Source organism: Pieris rapae, chromosome Z (genome assembly GCF_905147795.1).
Source record: "Pieris rapae chromosome Z, ilPieRapa1.1, whole genome shotgun sequence".
NCBI classification, from domain to species: domain Eukaryota; kingdom Metazoa; phylum Arthropoda; class Insecta; order Lepidoptera; family Pieridae; genus Pieris; species Pieris rapae.
The window spans coordinates 6658652-6678384 of NC_059534.1; the positions used below are offsets into that span (position 1 = coordinate 6658652).

The 19733-nt window shown below is 31.4% G+C and overlaps 2 protein-coding genes across 17 annotated transcripts in view; both read right to left on the reverse strand.

The window, feature by feature from the left end:
- Positions 1-6694, reverse strand: part of LOC111000950 (basement membrane-specific heparan sulfate proteoglycan core protein) — a 119863-nt gene extending 113169 nt beyond the window's left edge. For all 15 annotated transcript variants that reach the window (XM_045633927.1, XM_045633926.1, XM_045633920.1 and 12 more), the window contains exon 1: positions 6533-6694. In XM_045633927.1, the coding sequence (XP_045489883.1) occupies positions 6533-6592 (60 nt within the window). In that variant the 5' untranslated portion in view covers positions 6593-6694. The remainder of the gene's footprint in view (positions 1-6532) is intronic.
- A 6146-nt stretch (positions 6695-12840) lies between these two features.
- On the reverse strand, positions 12841-19544 carry LOC110999745 (galactose mutarotase). 2 transcript variants are annotated; one of them, XM_022268963.2, is made up of 10 exons: positions 19153-19544; positions 18693-18786; positions 17917-18080; positions 16151-16360; positions 15773-15860; positions 15550-15697; positions 15147-15252; positions 14598-14699; positions 13973-14083; positions 12841-13022 (listed from the first exon to the last, which is right to left on the reverse strand). In XM_022268963.2, exons 1-10 carry the CDS (start codon positions 19453-19455, stop codon positions 12930-12932), a joined length of 1419 nt encoding a protein of 472 aa, XP_022124655.1. In that variant the 5' UTR covers positions 19456-19544; the 3' UTR covers positions 12841-12929. The 2 variants fall into 2 exon arrangements, with proteins under 2 accessions (XP_022124655.1, XP_022124663.1); XM_022268971.2 differs by lacking the exon at positions 14598-14699.
- Positions 19545-19733: the final 189 nt, after the last annotated feature.

Consider the following 19733-nt stretch of genomic DNA (forward strand, 5'->3'; position numbering starts at 1 on the left):
AATATTTACTAAGTTCATTCGCAACACGGGTAAGGTTTGGATGACGTCGACACGAGCCAAGGTCTTATCTCAAATCGAGATGTAAAAACTCTTTACGTAAGTGTCAAAGTTTAATATAAATAAAATTATAATAACAATAAGCCGTGACGGTAACACGTGGTAATGTTGAATTTAGTTGAATAGAATTATGTGTTATAATGCGGTATTCATTCATATTTATATTAAATGGTAGTTTAATTTAGCTCGACGCAAAGAAATTCGCGCGGGCAATATCTAGCTAATGTAAGTAATGTAACTAACATCACAATTAGTTGTACAATGGCCTTTATCTTCCTCTGAGACCATATAGCATTTACTATAGATAAATTCTCAAAAAAATCTACGAGAACCATTTCGTCACTTTTCAAAAGAAAAAATAGCGATTCGTAGCAATATTGAATTTGGAAACTGCGTGTAAGATAAATGCATCGGACGGTTTCTCAATTTAAGGTGCTAGTGTTTACTAAGAAAGATAAAAATATGGTCGGAGATGCATGACTACAGTTAATTAGATTACCCGTGTAAACTAAATCTATAAAGTAAAGTAAAAATCAGGCATGGGAAAAATTACGGTTCCGATTTCATACTTTTATAATACATTATTTATTACTGGCAAATAAAAAATTATAATTTTTTTTTAATTATTACTAAATCATAAGTTTAATAGACGCAAAGAATGATAAAAATAGCGACGGCCGACGGTGAGCAATTTGCCTTACGTCATTTACCTGGTCATAATGCAAAGATTAGACACGTATTAAATGTTTAGATGATCACAAAAGTTTAATTTTGGATTGTGATGTAAATAATCTTTTAATCATCGAAAGCTGTAAAGTTTATACTTACTAGATTAATAATAATAAATCTAAGGAAAGAAAGCAAAAACTATAACTTTAGCACTTTAAATTATTGACTTCTTAATTCGTATTGAAAAAAAAATCTGAATGAATTTTGAACCTACTCAAAATCTCCGAATATGATTTATAAGGGCAACATTCGTTAGATGTGCAGAAGATTTTAAAATTTCCTATACATGTTAAAACTATCACCACTAAGCACTAAGCAAAATTTAAACCTTAAGGTATCCGCCGAAACTAATATTCAATCATTTCTCCTTGATTTTTTTATGAATGAGTAAATACGTACGTAAGGTCTATACCAGGATCTATAACTGTCTTTTAAGTGCAATGCGCCTAAAGCATCCGTTGCATCTAGATTAAGCAACACTGATAACAATATGGGCCACACTATCACCAGTTATCTAACTCCTACACACTACCGATCATATTTTAGTTTAATTACCTTTTCATACGTCATCATGAAGGGAATTTAACTTCCTCAAACAATTACTGTAGCAAATCTAAATTGTTCTTAAGTTTAAACAGTGCCAAATTAAACATTTCCTATAACGTAATAATATGTAGACAGCTATTAGAACTATTAGGAAAAAAGACACGAAGTAATTACAACTAGTATGTATGTGGTGCCTGCTTCTTTTACGGCATTAATTAGCCTTTGTTGATTTGTATACATTATTATATAACCAAAAGAAGATTTTGTGTATATTTGTTGTTTTTTATAAGTATTTCTTGTATAATATTCTTATCTTGTATTTTTATAATTAGGTTGAAAGAGTATTCATAATTAACAAGTATCGCTTATAGGCAAATTGAAGTTATCGGTTATTGTGCAAGGCGTCGCGTTGGGTCACTTATGATAAACTGGACAGATAACTGTTCCTAAAAATCAGAAAAATGCTTCGTTCAACATAGTTTGGAGGCATGTGTAACTAAAATTGGGAGATTGACACAGTCCAGCGATAACTTGGATAACCTCAGACTGGCAATCTTTGGTCAGTTATGATAATGCTTACGTTCATAGCATCAACTTTGAATAATTACAATTTTGGAAATACGTTTTATTAAACTTCTCATTCCTGGATTAAGTTAAAAGAAGATAGATTTTCGTTATTCCTACGCTTTATTAAGGCATAGGAATTATATGACTGTGAAAGATAGATGTAACAATAGCTACATATATTGGAAACGCAAAAAAGAGTCACTATAACTATTTATAGTGCATATGACGATATTTTTTTTTTATTCAGATTGACAATAAAAAAAATTGTGACACCACAAATCTAAATTTTGACCTCCTATTTCGAGATCATTTATTTTTCTTAATAGACAAGTAAATGACCAGGATTCTATGCCTACACCGCAAAAAGGGTGTTTGTGTCATGCTTGTCGGCGTAAGGCATGCCGGTTCCCTCACGATGTTTTCAGTATTTCAGTGTCAAAATAGAGGACCGTCATTACGCATCGACAACAAATGGAACTGTAATGTAATTTATGAATGGATTAGACATCCCAATGCAATATTTTCTTTGTTTATATCCCTACGGTTTTAGGAATCGCGTCCTCATTTGTTATCTAAAACGGAATAAATAATTTTAAAATGTATTTATTTTGTATAAATAGCAGTGTATTGTGCAATTATAACGGTAACCTTTGACAAAGGTTAAAGAAAACATATTATTTTTATAATCAAATGACCTGCACTGATAGGAATTAAATGATGTTTGCGTCGGGAAGCGTCCTACATTTGTAGGTTTATAGTCGTCAAATAAATCGTTTAAGCAGGAAATATTAACTTTTTTTATCCCGTAGTTTATCTATCTTAGGTCATTGTACGATAGTGTTAATTGTTTTAATAATATTACTTATCTGCTATTAAAGTTCGTTCCATCTTATTTTGCACAAAAAAAGTTTTACTATTCCATTTTTAAATATTTATCAAAATTAAAATTGAAGAAAATTCCTACATTATCGTTATCCATATTTACAAGTATATTAAAAGCCCATAAGTCAACAAGTCGCGTCGCTCTATTTGCACATCCTATAAATTACCCTGACTCTAAAGAGGCCAAATTTTGCGGAATGATTACCAACAAGCGTTTTCGTTGAAGATAATCATAAAATCTTTATCAATTAAATGTTTACACAACTGCCTGTATGCATTTTAGTTGTCCCTTTCGCACGTTCAGTGCAAATGGAATGTATGAAGAAGACAGCGCTACCAAAATGTATATTTGGGCACTTTGATATCTAGTCGTCAGGAAGCAAAAGATAACCCTTGATATTCGATTGCGGATTTGACGGGGTCAAATTCAAATAACCATTTTTTAGTTTATAAGTTATATTGTATATTGTTTTTTGTATATAATGAAATAAGATTGATTGAATTAAGACTGTATATAATAAAGAAGAAGAATGAATGGGTGTCCATATCACATATCTTTTAAGCGGAACAAATAAACCACCGAAAAAATTATCACACAAAATGTCAAAGTGATTGTTTTTTAAATAGTTCTTAACATTTAGAATACATAGTTACAATTATAAACTAGTTGAGATGCTCAGCCATTAGCAAATACAACTTCTAACTTGGCTAAATATAACCTTAGTCGCAAAACTTTGTCTCTATCGTATATATGAATACAATTTGAATTTAAAGAATCAAAGAACATTCATATTAGAAACTCGTTTACTATGCCTGTGATTTAGAAAATGGACCGTAAGGCCAATGGAAACATCGCTGAATAGGCATCAACAACGTACGGACGGCATAAAGCACAGAAAACTTGGATCTTCAACCTCGACATACCTAGACATACGTACACGTGCCATAAATTTCATATTTCATGCAATAAACAGAATATGTTAATAGTACTTACTCAGCTTTATTATTAATGTATAAATGCTAATAAAGTTAGTTCTATCGAAATAGAGACACTTATTATTTCATTTAAATGTATTCGTTGCTGTGACTTTCTGATGTAAGTCATTTTAGCATGTGCAGTATAACTATTAATTATGTAATCCTGTTGCTAGGGAAGAGAATAATAATGTTTTCTACACTATTACTACAATGTATACGTATTTATTTTAAGTATGCCTGTTATTGTTTTAATATCAATAGATTTATTATTATAAACACGTGTTCGTATGCGTGACTAAAAATATATAACATTTGGCAAATTTTATAAGGAAACATACTACATATATTAAGGTAAACTTTACATTATTGTTTCAGTTCAATATTCAAGCCAATTGAAAATAATTGAATCTATTACAGTATATATTTACACTGAGGAAACATGCTTGAGAAAATCTTATATTTCATTAATATTTGATCGGATCTTAGTGAATGCAAATCATATTGAATTTCAAGTCTCACAGTTAATTTATAAAACAATTGTCATGACCATTGATCATTTCATGGACATAATAATTCTTAGACCTCTTGTGAAATTTTTGATTAATGTTTGAGTTGTCATTTAAGTGTGGATGTTGATAAAGTGTTTTAGTTAAACGATTCTGTCTATAACTGTTTTAACTATTTACAATCTACACTGCCGAAGAGATGTAAAATCACTGTGTATTGAATGTTTGAGTAATTAATAAGAAACTTAAGATATAATTATTACGTTATAAATTATTTTAATAGATAATGACGCACCAAACAACACCTTACCAAACGTTAAATGCATGTTAAAACATGTTTTATGTGTAAAATAAAAGCTTTTAAGAATATGCCTGTATTTTCGATAACAGAAAATTGAATAAAGAGTGAAGCGACGCCTTCTGATACGAGATTGATGATCCGATTGCACAAGGATATTCGTTAGGCTTGCATATCCCGCATTGAGGCAAATGTTCAGTTTGCAAAACCATATTTGTTCATACAACAGAGTTCTCAAGTTCATGTAAAAATCTCTAGCACATTCAAGCACCTCGCAGGCTAATAAGCCTGTCCGTCCCGGGCAGTTCTTTGTGATGCCGTTTCATTTGTCATTATATAAATGGATCGGCTTTCAGTTCCAACGAAATAATTATGATTCTCCGTTTATAGGATGTTTATTAGCATGTGGGAATAAATGTTATTTTTAATTGTATACAACTTTTATATTACTTGAAACTAATCATGTATATGATATAAAAAATTTGTGAAAACAACTCGGTGGTTAAAAAAACCTTTCTTGTAAAGTAAAGTGGTAAAGTCAGTAAACAAATATCTTATCAATACGTTAATAGAGAACATATTAACTTGTCATGTAACATTTCCGACGGAGAGTTACAAGAGAATTAGTATAATATTACTTTAAAAATAACATTATTGTGTCTTCTTGGAAATTATTATTAGTATCGGGATAATTATATGATTTGAAGCCTATAATTGTTAAAGTTGTGGGTGTTTATTGGCAGTTCTTCTCCTCCATATGCCCTAGACCTGGCAGTAAAGACAAATTTAAGAGCCCTTTCTTCATTTAAATATATATTTAAGTTTAAATATATACATATAAAATAAGACGTATCTCATTTATTTTATACATAATATAAATATTTCTAAATTAACTGAAAAAATTATTCAACACAGTTAAATATATCTGAATAAATCATTAAGCAGAAATACTTAAATTTTATGAATATAAAAATTTCTCTTGCTATAACAATTGAAAGTACAACAATAATTATAACAATTTCTTTATAATCGCAATTATGTTTATATCGGTACGTTCGGTTTATTTTACAGTACCATTCATAACAAGCTATAGGGAATATGCTTTATAAGCCTTATTAAAGATAGTTCGTATTTATAAGAAAAATCGAGCCGCGTAATCTTAACAGCCTGGATTCGAGTTCCTGCGTAAAAAATATTGATCGGTAGGCCCATCAACAAACAAACAAAAATGTATATGGACAAGACACAAATTCTATGGACTTAAAAATACACTTGAAAATTTTGTCGAAGTAAGAACTAAATTGAAAAATTATGATGCATAGAAATAATTCTTGATTGAATGTTCTAAAATATTTCCACGTAAACTCACAATTTAAAGATGACAAACTAAAATAATATTATCATTAGCCTTGACTGACGCCTGATATTAGCCAGAGATTAATTTAGCTCCATCATAATTGTTGAGATTTTTTTTAAATGCCACCATTTCGTTATTACAGATGTATCCTATTACTTAGAACATCTTAAAGATCATCAAACATTGATTCGGTTAACAATTATGCCTGGCTAGTTACTATGAGATCCCAGAACTGACGATGTTTGCTTGTCAGAGTTTACTTTTGAAATTACTCTGAAAATATTAAATATCGTATTTCGGAGCTGTTGTCATATTGTGTTGAAATGCTCTACTTCCGATAGTCAGTGGCCAGTAAAAATATTTAAGCATTTCGTATTAAAGATAATATTTTTAAAATAACGAATACATTAAATATCACTTGACTATGAAATAATTACAATAAAAATATTAAATTTTTAAACAGAAACCGGCCCTTTCGAGTTAATTTCAGATTTAGTTTAAACTTTACACGATAGAAATAGTTTAAGTATAGAGCCTACGTTGAGGTTATATTACACAAAAAGTTTTTGAAAACTTTAATTTCAGTAATAAATTCGCAAATAAGCTACTTACCTCGGTAAGGAGTGTGATGAGGACGAGAAGCAGGGCCGTCGAGAGAGGACGGACCCTCATAATTCTAGCTGATGAGCTGGTATTGTGTAAAACTTGGTCCGAGGGGACAGCGTAGGCACCGACCGTGCCACGCTAGCGTCAGACCGCGAATGGGACAAGCGGCAAGTCGCGACGAGCACGCTATTCATGTACTCACTCAAATTGCATCGCTAAGATCTCGCAACAGGCGCCTACGCGAACCTTTTATCCAAAGACAAAGCCTTATTTTCGTGCGTAAGGATACTTTGAATAAAGAATATTTTCTTTAAATATATTTTGGTGTTTTCACCTCGAAATATTTGCACAATGATTTTTTTTATCAATGTTATCGAAGAACTGTGACCTGTTTAACCTTTTGATAGGTATATTACGAACAAACCGTTATTCTATTTTAATACTATAAAAAACTTAATTTACATCTTTATTCAAACATATTGTTTTTGTAAATAGTAAACAGGTCGTTAAACTCATGGTTAGTTATTGATAATGGAATTATCCTCATTAGTGCGTTATAGAATTTAAAAAATCTGTAATATAATATTGAAAATAAAAATATTTCGAACTCTTAACTGAGTCAATAAGTAGCAAAATTTTATTTTAGCCGGCTTTATCCCGCATACCAAAGTCTGCCCAAGTAGGTTGCAAGGATAAAGGTGCACCTAAGGAAAGCAGTGCATCCCTTTTACTCGTAAGACTCAATCTTCGAGAGTTCCATGACCTCTTGCGCTTATCACTGAGGTATAGGTAATATAATAGCAAGGCGCAAACGCATATGATTATTTAAACCTTCTCGAAATTGCAAATTAAATTATGTTCGAATTTTAAATAGGCATTTAACTGTACAAAAATATTTTTATTATTTGTCTATTCATAACGTATTCCTACTTCTGTTCTCAATGTAAAGAGTACTTACAATATGAGTTTAAAGTTGTGTTGTGAGCGAAATAACCACAAAGGTACTTAATTTTTTCTTTATATAACGGTTATTCGTTTAGTTTATTAGTTCACTTCTATAATATTATTAAATTTAAAGTTTAATGAAAAAGGATACCTATACAACAAGCAAAAATACTTTTATCGAATTTCATATAAAGTTGTCATTACTATTAATATGAAACCATATTTTCTTATATTTGTAGATACTCAATGATTTGAGTTGCGATAGTGTTCGAAGAAGTTAATATTGTTTTACGGTACTATAACTGTTTTAGTAGATAATTATATCATGTTCAGATTATGTTCTCGATTCGTATGAAGATTTATTTAACGAAGTTTATAACCGAAATAAGTAAGATTTTACAAAAAGCAAGATACATGGCCAATTATATAAGCTAATTTAGCTCATCTTGTATCATACTAAGCCACTGCATAGGTTTTTCTAGCATATTCATATATGTTCTGAGTACGTATTCTCCATTTTCCTATAAAGTATCTTTGCCTAATTACATGCTGTAAAATACATAGTAGCATTAATCATAGTTTGTCTCTTTTAATTTTGTATGCTTGCGCCGTTAAGTTCGATTCCCAGTGAAATAATATTAGTGGATTGGTAGACAAGGCTATAATCTCGTATTCTAAATAAAACTGATCCCTTCAGGTGTCGTTAAAAAAATATTTATAAATAATAATTTATTTAATTTAAGTTTTATGTTATTCAAAATAAAGTTATCGGTACTTCATATTTAGCTCCTTTAAATATAATGATTTTTTAAAACATAGAGCAAAACTAAAGTGTTCATCACTAATCGCAAATCTATTGATTATTATCTTTATTGACATTCAATATGAGTAACCAAGATAGCTTTATTTTTAGTCCCGACAAGGGATGGCTTAGACTAGTCCTAGTATCGATCTTTACATAATTTCAACATATTATTTTCGTATCCTTTACACCATTTATTAATAATCGTTTATGGCATGCAGTGCGAAACAATATAAGTTTTCCCTGGAATGGAAGTTGAGGCAGGAAATTTGGGTATCATGTCTAAGGATTTTTTTTTTAATACTAGACTACTAGACTATGGTACTTTTATGAGCATTGAACTCATAGATTAAGAATAACACAGATTTGGCAATAAATAGTTCCTGATTCTTACTTTCGGAATAAAAAATATTTTTATTTTCAAATTATTTATTCTTTTAATTAAGAAACTCCGGATATCATTCTCAAATGATAAATAATATTAATTTCTGGTGCCATAGATTCAACCAAAGGCTGGCATACTGCCATTACGTTCATTGGTCCTATGATACCTTAAATCAGCTAATTAAATAGTTATTTGTTTAGATATATAATTATCTATTTTTATTTATTAATGTAATAAATATTAGATAATGGAAAACTATAAGTGCAACCATTGGATATTAACGGCGTTATTTAAAACAAGGTATATATAATTTGGTTTTGCGTAGGAGTTATTATTTGCATAGAATTTTCCTGTTGTAATACATAGAAATACCACCGAACATATAGAATATGCGCTTCATTGCAATTCAAAGAAAACACATTGAAAATAAAGAAATAATTTGCGAATGAATGTTTGTGTATACTCTTACGTTTTCTAGAGCTTTTTAACTTCAACGGAATAACCTAGATTCAAAGCAAGCCCAGTAATAAATAGTAGATCTTATTTCACGTATGTAAATTCTTCAAAAACTTCAGGAGAATCTGAATTCTAATCCTGGTTAAATTCCAAATATAACAATAGACATTTCTCCTTTATAAGAGTTCTCTACATTCCTACAAGTTTCAATGAAGTGTTTTTCCATTTACAGGAAAAATTATAAACGTGTACCTATTTCATGACTTTGAGTTTTTGCCTGTAAGAGATCGCATGATAGTAGAAGGCCGAGATCCTCTACATTATTAAACTATTATATTCTATTGTATATTTAATATATTAGTGTCAATATATGAATTACGGTACAAGTAAAATAAAATTTAAAAAAAATTTGTAGTTATATTCATGGTACAAGTCATAGTCATAGTGTTAATTATTGGGATTTTTGTAAAACGATGCGATACATCCAGTAACAAAGCCGCTTACAAAAATATCAGATCAGACCGCTTTAGTATTGATAGTTTGTTGATTTTGCAACAGCTATAACTTTAATAAGAGAACATTTTTTTCGAGTGTTCGATTGAAAACGACTTTGATATAAGGTTATTTTTAAGATTATATTTGTTATTTTGGTGTACGAAGTAACGGGCGCCCTCTATCGAGCTTCAGAGGTAAAGCTCCGCCTGCAAGGTGTGGAGTTTGCTAGAGACAGATAAAGCTTATTCATATCCTTGCCTCCTCATCCTCTCTCTAGATTTTTGTTCAATTGTTTCACAGAACTGCGACTGCGAAATAATCTCTGATGAAAAATGTAGTTTTCAGTTATGGCGCACCCTATAGAGGTTTTTGCCTTAGATGGCATCTGTTACTTTGATAACACATTATAGGCTAAATAGGCTATGCTACGAGATAGCAACTCTTACAACTTAACTACTGATTTTAATGAAAACATTCATTTATTTACAACAATCTTTCTACAGCTTTTTATAGTACAGGAGGCAAACGGGCAATAGGTTCATCTGATATTATGTGAAACCACCGCCCATGGACACTCTAAAAGCCAGTGGGCTCGCGAGTGCGCTGCCAGCCTTTTAAGAATTGGTACGCTTTTAATGAAACCTCTATATTTTAAATAATACAGAGGATCGCTTTTCGGCTAAGTCATCAAATAAAATATACAGAGGTACAAAATAACCTAATTTTAAAAGGCTTTTCTTATTATTTGGTCATTTTTGTATCACGGTATTAATGAGGTATAATCTCAATATAGTTAAAGTTATTTAGCTATTTTTTATTTGGTTGTTCTTAAATATTTTTTTTGCTAGTTTGAAATTCTAATGTTCTAAAATAATTAACTTGTATGTGTGTAAAATTTGTGAAGTTTTAAATTATTGTATATTTTTGTTAGTAAACACTGAGACCAAATCATATCAAGAAAAGCAGACGCCAGGTTTCCAGGGACGGCCGTCCCAAACAAACCTGGCGTTGTACAGTTGCAGATAAGGTGGACAGAGCCGAAAATACTTGGAGCGAGATGAATTACGAGGCCCAAGACCGCATGGGATGGAGACTTACAGTGGATGCCCTCTGCCTCGTCTAGGGGTTTAAGAACATTCAAGTAAGTCAAGGAGCCTAGCCTAGCCTATTATTAAATTAACAGTTTGTTTTATTATTATGAATAACGCATTCACACATGTGTGAGCTTAAAAGGTGGTATTTATAAGAACATAGTATTAGTAATCCATCCATAGGATTATTTTATATAAAAAGAGTATTTTTTAAAATGAACTCAATATGAATAGGCTATTTTTATACGCAAAATAATTCATGACGTCCAGACGAGCGAAGCCGGAAAAGCCCAAGGCTGCCAGAGTTGTGCCATTACGACAGCTGTTTTAAAAATTTTAGAAGTACCCTTATAAGTCCGTCAAGTTTATCTTACACAAATAGATTGATAAAGGCTATTTATTTTGTACTAATGTATCAGGCCCGGTAAATATCAGAAATTAAAATCGTAATACAGCCGTTTCCCTACAATTTTTTTACGCCTGCCACTTAAAGAAGTTCAAACATTTAAATATCTAGGACATATTTTGAATTTTTATTATTTTTACGATTATCAAAGGTTAATTACGTGGATATAAGAAGGATATGTAATAGGAGCATTTTCTGAATGTAAACAAGAAAACATGTAATACAAACACAATTAAAATATTTAACGAAGAAAAAGACTGCCATCATCACCATAGTGAAGCATTATCTGATTATAGGTGTGTTAAAATATTATTAGTGATAATAGTGTGGTATTTATTATTTGTATCATTCGTATTGAAGGGTTTTGCTTAAGTGAAAATGACAATATTTGGAAAATCACCCTCATTATGGTATTTCACGAATTTGATATTTGAGTTCATACACTTTGACGGAGGAATTGACATTTGCCATAACTATCGAGTAGGCTCAGAGGAGTACAGGTATTGGAAAAAACCTAATTAAAAATAATAATGTCAATAAGTTAATTAAAAAGCCCTTTATTCGCTAACCTTTTCAACCTACATGATATTCTTCAATTTGTGTTCAAAAAAATTCAAAATGTGTCCAAGATATTTAAATGTTTGTACAATTTTTAAGGTTTTCCGTTTAGCGATGTGGAGGGTATACTGGACACACTTTTCCAACTAGCTCCAAAGATCATGACTTCACTTTTATTTAAATAATATTTCAAGCCATGACTAGCCGCATTTACCTCACAGAGCTTAAGGAGCCGTCTAAACCCGCAGACCGACGCACTCAGCAACACCATATCGTCTGCGTAGCTGATATTGTTAACGCACACACCGTCCACGTGACAGCCGACAAGCTCGGTGCTAAGCATCTCAATCAACGCGTTTATATATAAATTAAATAGAGATGGAGAGCTCAGTCCACCTTGTCTTACCCCACACTGCATCGTATAGGGCTCAGTAAAAGTACCCATCCATTTAACAGAGGGCTAAATGAACAAAAACATGGTTGTTTATGCTTTGTATAAAGACAAAACTGGCCTGTAATTTCGTGATTAGGGAATCTTATATAGAAAAGTCTTAAAATAAATTAACAATGGGCAAAATTGAATCATTTAGTCAAAATATAATGGTAAAGTTTAAGTATTTAGATTGTGAAACTCGTGTACTCCTTCATACAATAAGCAAGTTTTCTAAGCAGGCATTATGACTTCTCTATGTGAATTGTGGAAGTCCTACCATCAGCATTTACGTAATATTTTAAACAATAGTGTTTTTTTATATAATTATAAGTTTTATAAATTTTAATAGTGATCTTATTCGATGTTATATTTGTTTCCAGGTTCCAGGACTAATGTTTGATTTATAGAATTTAAGGTACATTAGTTTTTACCTTTATACAGTAGGTACACCGCTTAATCTCTCTGTAAAACATAGGACACTAAAGTCGGTATTACCTCTGCATTATTATAATATTCCCCTTTTAAGTATGTTCCTACATTTGATGTCATTTTCATTTGTACGAGAAGTAAGATCAGACTTAAAATATATATATATACATATGTATAATTAGTGAATACTAACACATTGACACAGAAAAAATACTGCAAAAGGTCAGCCGACTGTAACGAGAAGAACTGAACCCACCAAAACTGCGTAATGCCTGTGTGAACATATACATGTTACCAAGGAGAGAAAACTTCAATAAATCACAAAACAGTATATTTAACAACATAATAACAATCACAGTATATTTCTCGAAAACGTTTTACAATTGATTTATTCACTTTTTATTCAGGCATATTTACCAAGGAGTATACCAAATTTGTATTGTATTCGGTGGACGTACACTTCGCCTGGATTTAACACGGAGTTCGGGAAATTTCTCTGTAACAGAAAATAATATCAGATTTCTAAATCTGTTTCATGATCATTTTTTTAAATCTAATAGGCAAGTAGGTGATCAGCCACCAGTGCCTGACACACTTCGTCAAGTTTTTGAGTCTAAGACATGTCGGTTTCCTCACGATGTTTCACCGTTCGAGCAAATGCTAAAAGCGCATATAGAAAGAAACTCAATTTGTGCACAGCCCGGGATCGAACCTACGACCTCAGGTTTGAGAGTCGCACGCTGCAGCCACTAGGCCAACACTGCTCCAAATAATATTTTACTTTATACAAAACGCTCCGATTGTGAAGAGCGACCGATTCCGTATTTTATTCGTAAATCAGACATAAAATTCGCTTACACTGTGAATAAAATCAGGTCCATAATTTATTGAAAACCTTTCCTATATAGCTGAAGCAGGAAAAATTTAAATTAATTTTTATATTATTTATTTAATTTAAATTTCGCCTATACCTTTTTTTCCTAATGCATATATATGAACACAATGATGTTACAAAACTCGTCAAAACAATCGCTCGCTATTTTCATACGTCAGAAAATAAACTCCGATATGTCAAACGCCTGCGAAATTTTTATTGTCTAAATCTTGTTTATAATCACATCGCGAAATAATTAAAGGTAGACGCAATTTAGCATTTTTATTATTGATCATCATCTTTATAGGCAAGTAGGTGATCAACCTTCTGTCACATTTTCCGTCTCTATACGAGTGTCTTTGTTGCGTACATAAATTGGATTTGAAATACACACAGGGATTCATTTATATTTTTTTTTATTCACGTAACGTTAAACATGTCATGAATTTTTTTATTAAAAAGGTTAACGCTACGATATTTATTAAATTATTATATGACCATTACAAATCATACAAACTATATAATATCTGACACACCATAATTATATAAATTAATTATTTTTAATAACTTACATTGTTAACGGCATCGGGATAATTTTGTGGCATCACGCAGAATAGTCCATGTTTTTTATAATATGTTCCCTGCTTGCCCAATAATGGCACATATCCGTAGCTCTTCTTACCCTGAAATATGAAACAAATAAATAAATAACAGTGTAATTATCTAAATGTATGTGTGTGTAGATTTCGAAAAATTGTAATGCCAGTTTTTCACAGAATTAGAATTTTTATATCGGCTTAAATCGTATTTATATACATTCTTTTAGATTATATACTTGTAAAGGTATAGACCATAGAATAGACAACCTATGGGTGGAGACTTACATTTATAGTGAATACTACTCTGAGTAGTGAAAATTATATCAAGAAAATACATATAACGATTATTGTTAATAATTGCTTTAAATATAATTACCTAGTAGTTTTACACAGATTGTTAACGTATACATTGCTTTAGAATGGACATATGTTGTAGGTAACTGTTCTGGTAATGCTTGAAATTCGAAAGTGTTATATTTGTGTCGTAGTCATATAATATGGTTAGAAGACCGAATGAAACCATTTTATGCTATACTATTGGAACCTACATTTTCTGTCAAAACCCCTTCAAAGTTTATAAAGCTACAGATATATTCACCTCACTCTCCTCTTCATTCGCCTCTTCTCCATTCGCACTTGATCTACTGCTCGATTCACTTTCACTTTCACCCTTGCTGACTTCCCCGGCCTCTTCACCGTTCTGTTGCAGAAAAAAATTACAATTGAGTACGATAAAGTCCTCAGTTTACGATCAAAACAAAAGCTGCATCAAAACTTGAAACATAACGGGTGTGCTAGGATTTGATTTTGGAAATACCTAATAAATCTGCCGCCCGTAAAGTTATTTTTAATTTAATACCCTAGTGGTAATATCTATCTCACTTTCCATAATTTAACTTAAAAAACTGATCTAGCTTCAGGTAGTGCATTTCTATACGTTTCTTGTGTTTTGGTAAATTTACTTACTATTATATACTACCTAATTTCTATTAAGTAGGGTGTATAGTTTCTCAATTCTAGGTAAATTAAAGCAATACCAACTGTGGTAATCTACGAACCGATTGTTATTGTCAATGGACAACAAAAATCGGACGATTAACAAAATGCGACTGGATAAACTCTAGGAGACAAAAACGTAAGAACTAACCTCAACAATTTTATCAGGATCTGGAAGCAGATTGCCGGTGTAAAACTGCATGCCTGGCTGGTTACTGTATACCTCAAGTACACGGCCAGATAAGGGATGGAGTATCCTGAAAATGAATAGTCTAGTTTAGGAGACTACTTTTTTACTTGTTTCTTTGATCATTTTTGACACCAGATTTATACACGCCGTCGATGTTTGGTGTATGTGGTGTTTAGGTGTCTAGGTGTTTTACGATAAATAAACAATTTACCAATGAATTTTTTGAAAATAAATGCTATTAACTAAGATTTGCATTTGGTAAACTTTTAAATACATATATTATACACAACCGAGTTTGGATAGCACGTTTTTCTGGGATGAGTCGAAGTAATTTCAAAGATCTTGATGCTATTCTAATACTTACCGAGCTTGGAAGGTTAGGTCTTGTTCTGTTCCCTGTGTTATACAGTAGTTGAGGTCGTAGCCACCCTGGGGTATCTTCGGCAACATCGTTCTTAATACCCGTGGTACGCGGAAGTCAAATGCTGTGGCTCCAACAATTTTCTTTTCACCTGGAAACAGCATAATATAATTTATAGTATACCCAATGTGCACGAAAAATAGATACTCTTAGCCCTAAATTGTACCTGTTACTAGCCCTTCCTCGTCCACTACTGTATATTTATCCGCATTTATTGTGAATATGTGATCGTACATTGATTCATTGCCAGCGTGCTGAAATCATAGTTAGAATTAAGAATTTTTAATATTAACGTTAAAAATGTACTGTTCCACATTGTAAAATTCATACTCCGAATTTTAAAATATAGTAAGATTTTACACAAAGTAATAAAATCGTTGTTATTGAAGACAGTTCAATCTTTCCAGTGGACCGTTGTCTCAGATTCTAATCGCTTATAGTATACCGAATGCATGTAACAAAAAATTAACACGTTTCTTCTCTAACAAATGGCAGAGCTACAAAACATACTTACTTTCTATATAAAACATATTAGTATACTTACGTGACCACCTAAGTTAAAGTATGGTGACATACTAAGATTCACTATCGTCGGTTCACTCGTTGTGCACTTCATTTCAATCTTAAGCGTGTTATCGCAGGTAACTTCAAATGCAATTTGTGCCATCAAAGTACCAGGATATCCTTCTTGGAATCGATCAGACACGTGACTCATGATCACCTTATTTCCAATAACGTAAGATCGCCAGTTAACCTGCAAATGTATACAAAGTTACCGTAGTATGGATCCAACATCACATATATAGTAGCGGCCAGTCTCGGCTTACCAAGGGTAGGCTTATATGTTTTAAACAATTATTTATCAATAATTTTCTTTAATATTATTGGTTTAATTAATCAGTGATAATGTAGCATTCAAATGGTGAAAGAATGTTTAAAATCAGCCTTTTTGAGCAAATTTGTAACAAATATAGTTACATACGAATTTTTCCTCATTGTAATATTAGTACAGATCTAATTATTATTTAACAATATCAATCTTTGAAATCAAATTTTTTTCAGTTTCCATAGTTTAAAAAAATCTCTTTTTGATTCTGATTTATACGCTTATCACATAACAATCCAAAGAATCTTGTTAATTCTAATACGCCAATGCATCAACAAAAAAAATGTTTTTAAACGCAGCTTTAATACTTTATTACCTACATTTGGTGTACAAAAAATCAGAGCAAACTGATTTATTTGTTATGCTTAGGTCCAGTAGTACTGTTAAATTCATTTTAAATACGAATCTACTTTCGGGTGTATTTTGTGAACAAGATTTTTTATTTTATTTTTTAATTTAGTATGTTGTTAGTTTCTTTTCGCCTATAAATTTAATTTTGTTCAAAATTCATTTTACTTCCGATTTTTTTTAAATTGGAATTCAAATAATTAGTTTCATTTTAATATGCCATATGGCGCATACAGATTAAACAATCCTTAAAACGCAACAAGATGTAAAAGTGCGGAAGACAGGTGGCGAAGAGGAAGTTCCCACGTGAGACGCACTGTAACGTCATTCTTTTTATATTTTTATAAAATTACTAGCGGATCCGACAGACGTTGTCCTGTCTACACGTCTTTAATTTCAAAATTTCAATTTTTAATAAGCCATTTTGATGAAAATTATTATTCAAATGTTATGACAATATCTAACGATCCAGCACATGGTCACACACGATATAACACAATGATAACAAAACTTTTTTTAAATTTCGGGACAGACTAAAATTAAAATTCGAATATTATTTAAAATTTGACACTGCGATGGTAGCGCCGTCTGTCGGATCCAATGTAAAACATTCCAAAATCAACAACAACTAATAAATTGAAAATTAATTAAAAAAACATTGTCCAGCGGACAAAATTGTGAATCTAAACCATTCCCAGATCCCCTTGAACACACACAAAAAATTTCGTCTAAATCGGTCCAGTCGTTTAGGAGGAGTTCAGTCACATACACACGCACACAAGAAATATATATATTAAGATAATTATTGTTGTAGTTTCTCATGCATATTACTACTAGAAGAGGTATTTAGTTCGGCTAATTGTTTTAAGTTAGAGTGCAGAATAATTAAAATCTATGCTTCAGCCGCAAAAAACTATGCAACTCAACCACCGGATTGGGAACAAAGTGTCTTTAAACGCAAATAAATATTTTTATTATAAGGTCTTAAAAAAAAAATTGTATTTATTTAAAAAAAACTTCCGGACAACATATTTACATAAAATGTCTTTCAAGACATTTGTTAATATAAATATTACCTTATCAAATCCCATATAGCCCCCATGATAGTGGTTATGCCCTCGATTCGTAGATAACATATACATTCTCCCTGAAGGCCTAACCACCATTGTGCCATCGCGTATATAGTTTGCATATCGTCCTATTGTTGCGCCGAAGTATGGGTTTCTTGATTGGAAATACTCTGAATAAAATAAAAAAAAATCTTATATTAGCCAATATACACGAGGTAGAAATGTTAAATAATTGATTATTATTTCTCCTAATGAACTTTACTTATAAGAGATAAGATCTACGGCACTAAGTAATAGAAAGATTAAGTAGTAGATCTTTACAAGGCATGTTCTTATAGTGATCTAAATAAATGAGGGGTCCTATGGAGTTGTTTATATATTTACATCTTTTTTTAATAAAACATCAAATATGAATGCAATAGACACAATCAACGTGAACGGAAGCTTAAAGCCATCATTAAATATTCTCGATAGCATTGACATTTTCCAAGTCTATTTTCTTACTATATCTATAAAAATTTAGCTAAGAATGAAGAATCAAATTCCTTTTTTAAAAATGTAACATCCGAGTCTGGCATAGAATAAGTAACAAGTATCACGCTGTGTAGTACTTTAATGCGTTAAGCACACAAGTGCTTAGGAATAAAGAATTAGGTACTTTAAAATTTACAGATTTTTTTATTTATTATGTCACGCGATTGAATGGCGTATGAAACCAAATCATTCCATCATACTTCATACATCATACCACCGTTTTTAATCAAAAACGATGTACACCTTACCTTCTAAAGTATCAAATCCTGCTACCACATCATCCGGTACCCCTTTACGATCAGGTGCTTGAATAGACGTAATTGTTGCTCCATATGTGATGATCTACCAACAGATTTATTTAACAAACCGTACCGTTTTAGGACTATAGGATGATTATTACCAGGAAACTATGAAATTTATGAAGCCCCTTCTTCCGATGAGACATGAGACATTTCGAAGGCTTATTACTGGTTTGGATATTTTTTGCCAGGCTCTGCCAACATCGTGGTCAAGAGTAGTGTACTTAACAATAATAATAATAATTATTTATTTATTTTTCTCCCATATAACATTTACCTAAGAACATTTAAATAAGATTACAGTTGTGACAATGGTATGAATTTTTATTGGAATGAAGTATTATCTCATAATAAGAATTTTTACGCTTCAAATTATATATTACATAAATACTTAATAAGCACAAATTACCTGTACAGTCATTCTATTTCTTGTTTTCCAAGTATATCTTCTCACAATATCAATATTAGTACTAGATGCACAAGGGCTTTGTTCCGCATCTGCTCCTTTAATTTCTTTTAAAATTTTGGTTGATTTCGTAAAAACGTTAGATGACCTGCTGTTTGCCGCCCGAGGGTAGTCCTTAGGCATGAAACCAAAACCATCGACAATAAGCTCCACGTCAGGAACCTTGGGAGGTTCAGGTTCCGGTATTTCTTCTGGTTTGTCGTCAGACCCATCACCACTTGCCTTTTCGTCTTCAACGTCTGCCATTTTCACAAGAATTTAGATATTTTTTCAAAATTTATGTTAAAGAAATATTTTTTTACATTTAAAACGGTTTATAAAATTCACTTGAAATATTTTTTGTTTTCTAACGTCATTTTCTAAAAAATGGGTTTAATTTCTCATAGGTTGCATACGTAATATATGAAAACTTTTTGATTATATTTTTAATTTATATCGGAGAGCGTTTCATGTGTATACACGAAATTATAGAATATATCTTCTCGTTTCTTTTGCGTAAGTATTTTGTTTTATTAATTTACTCG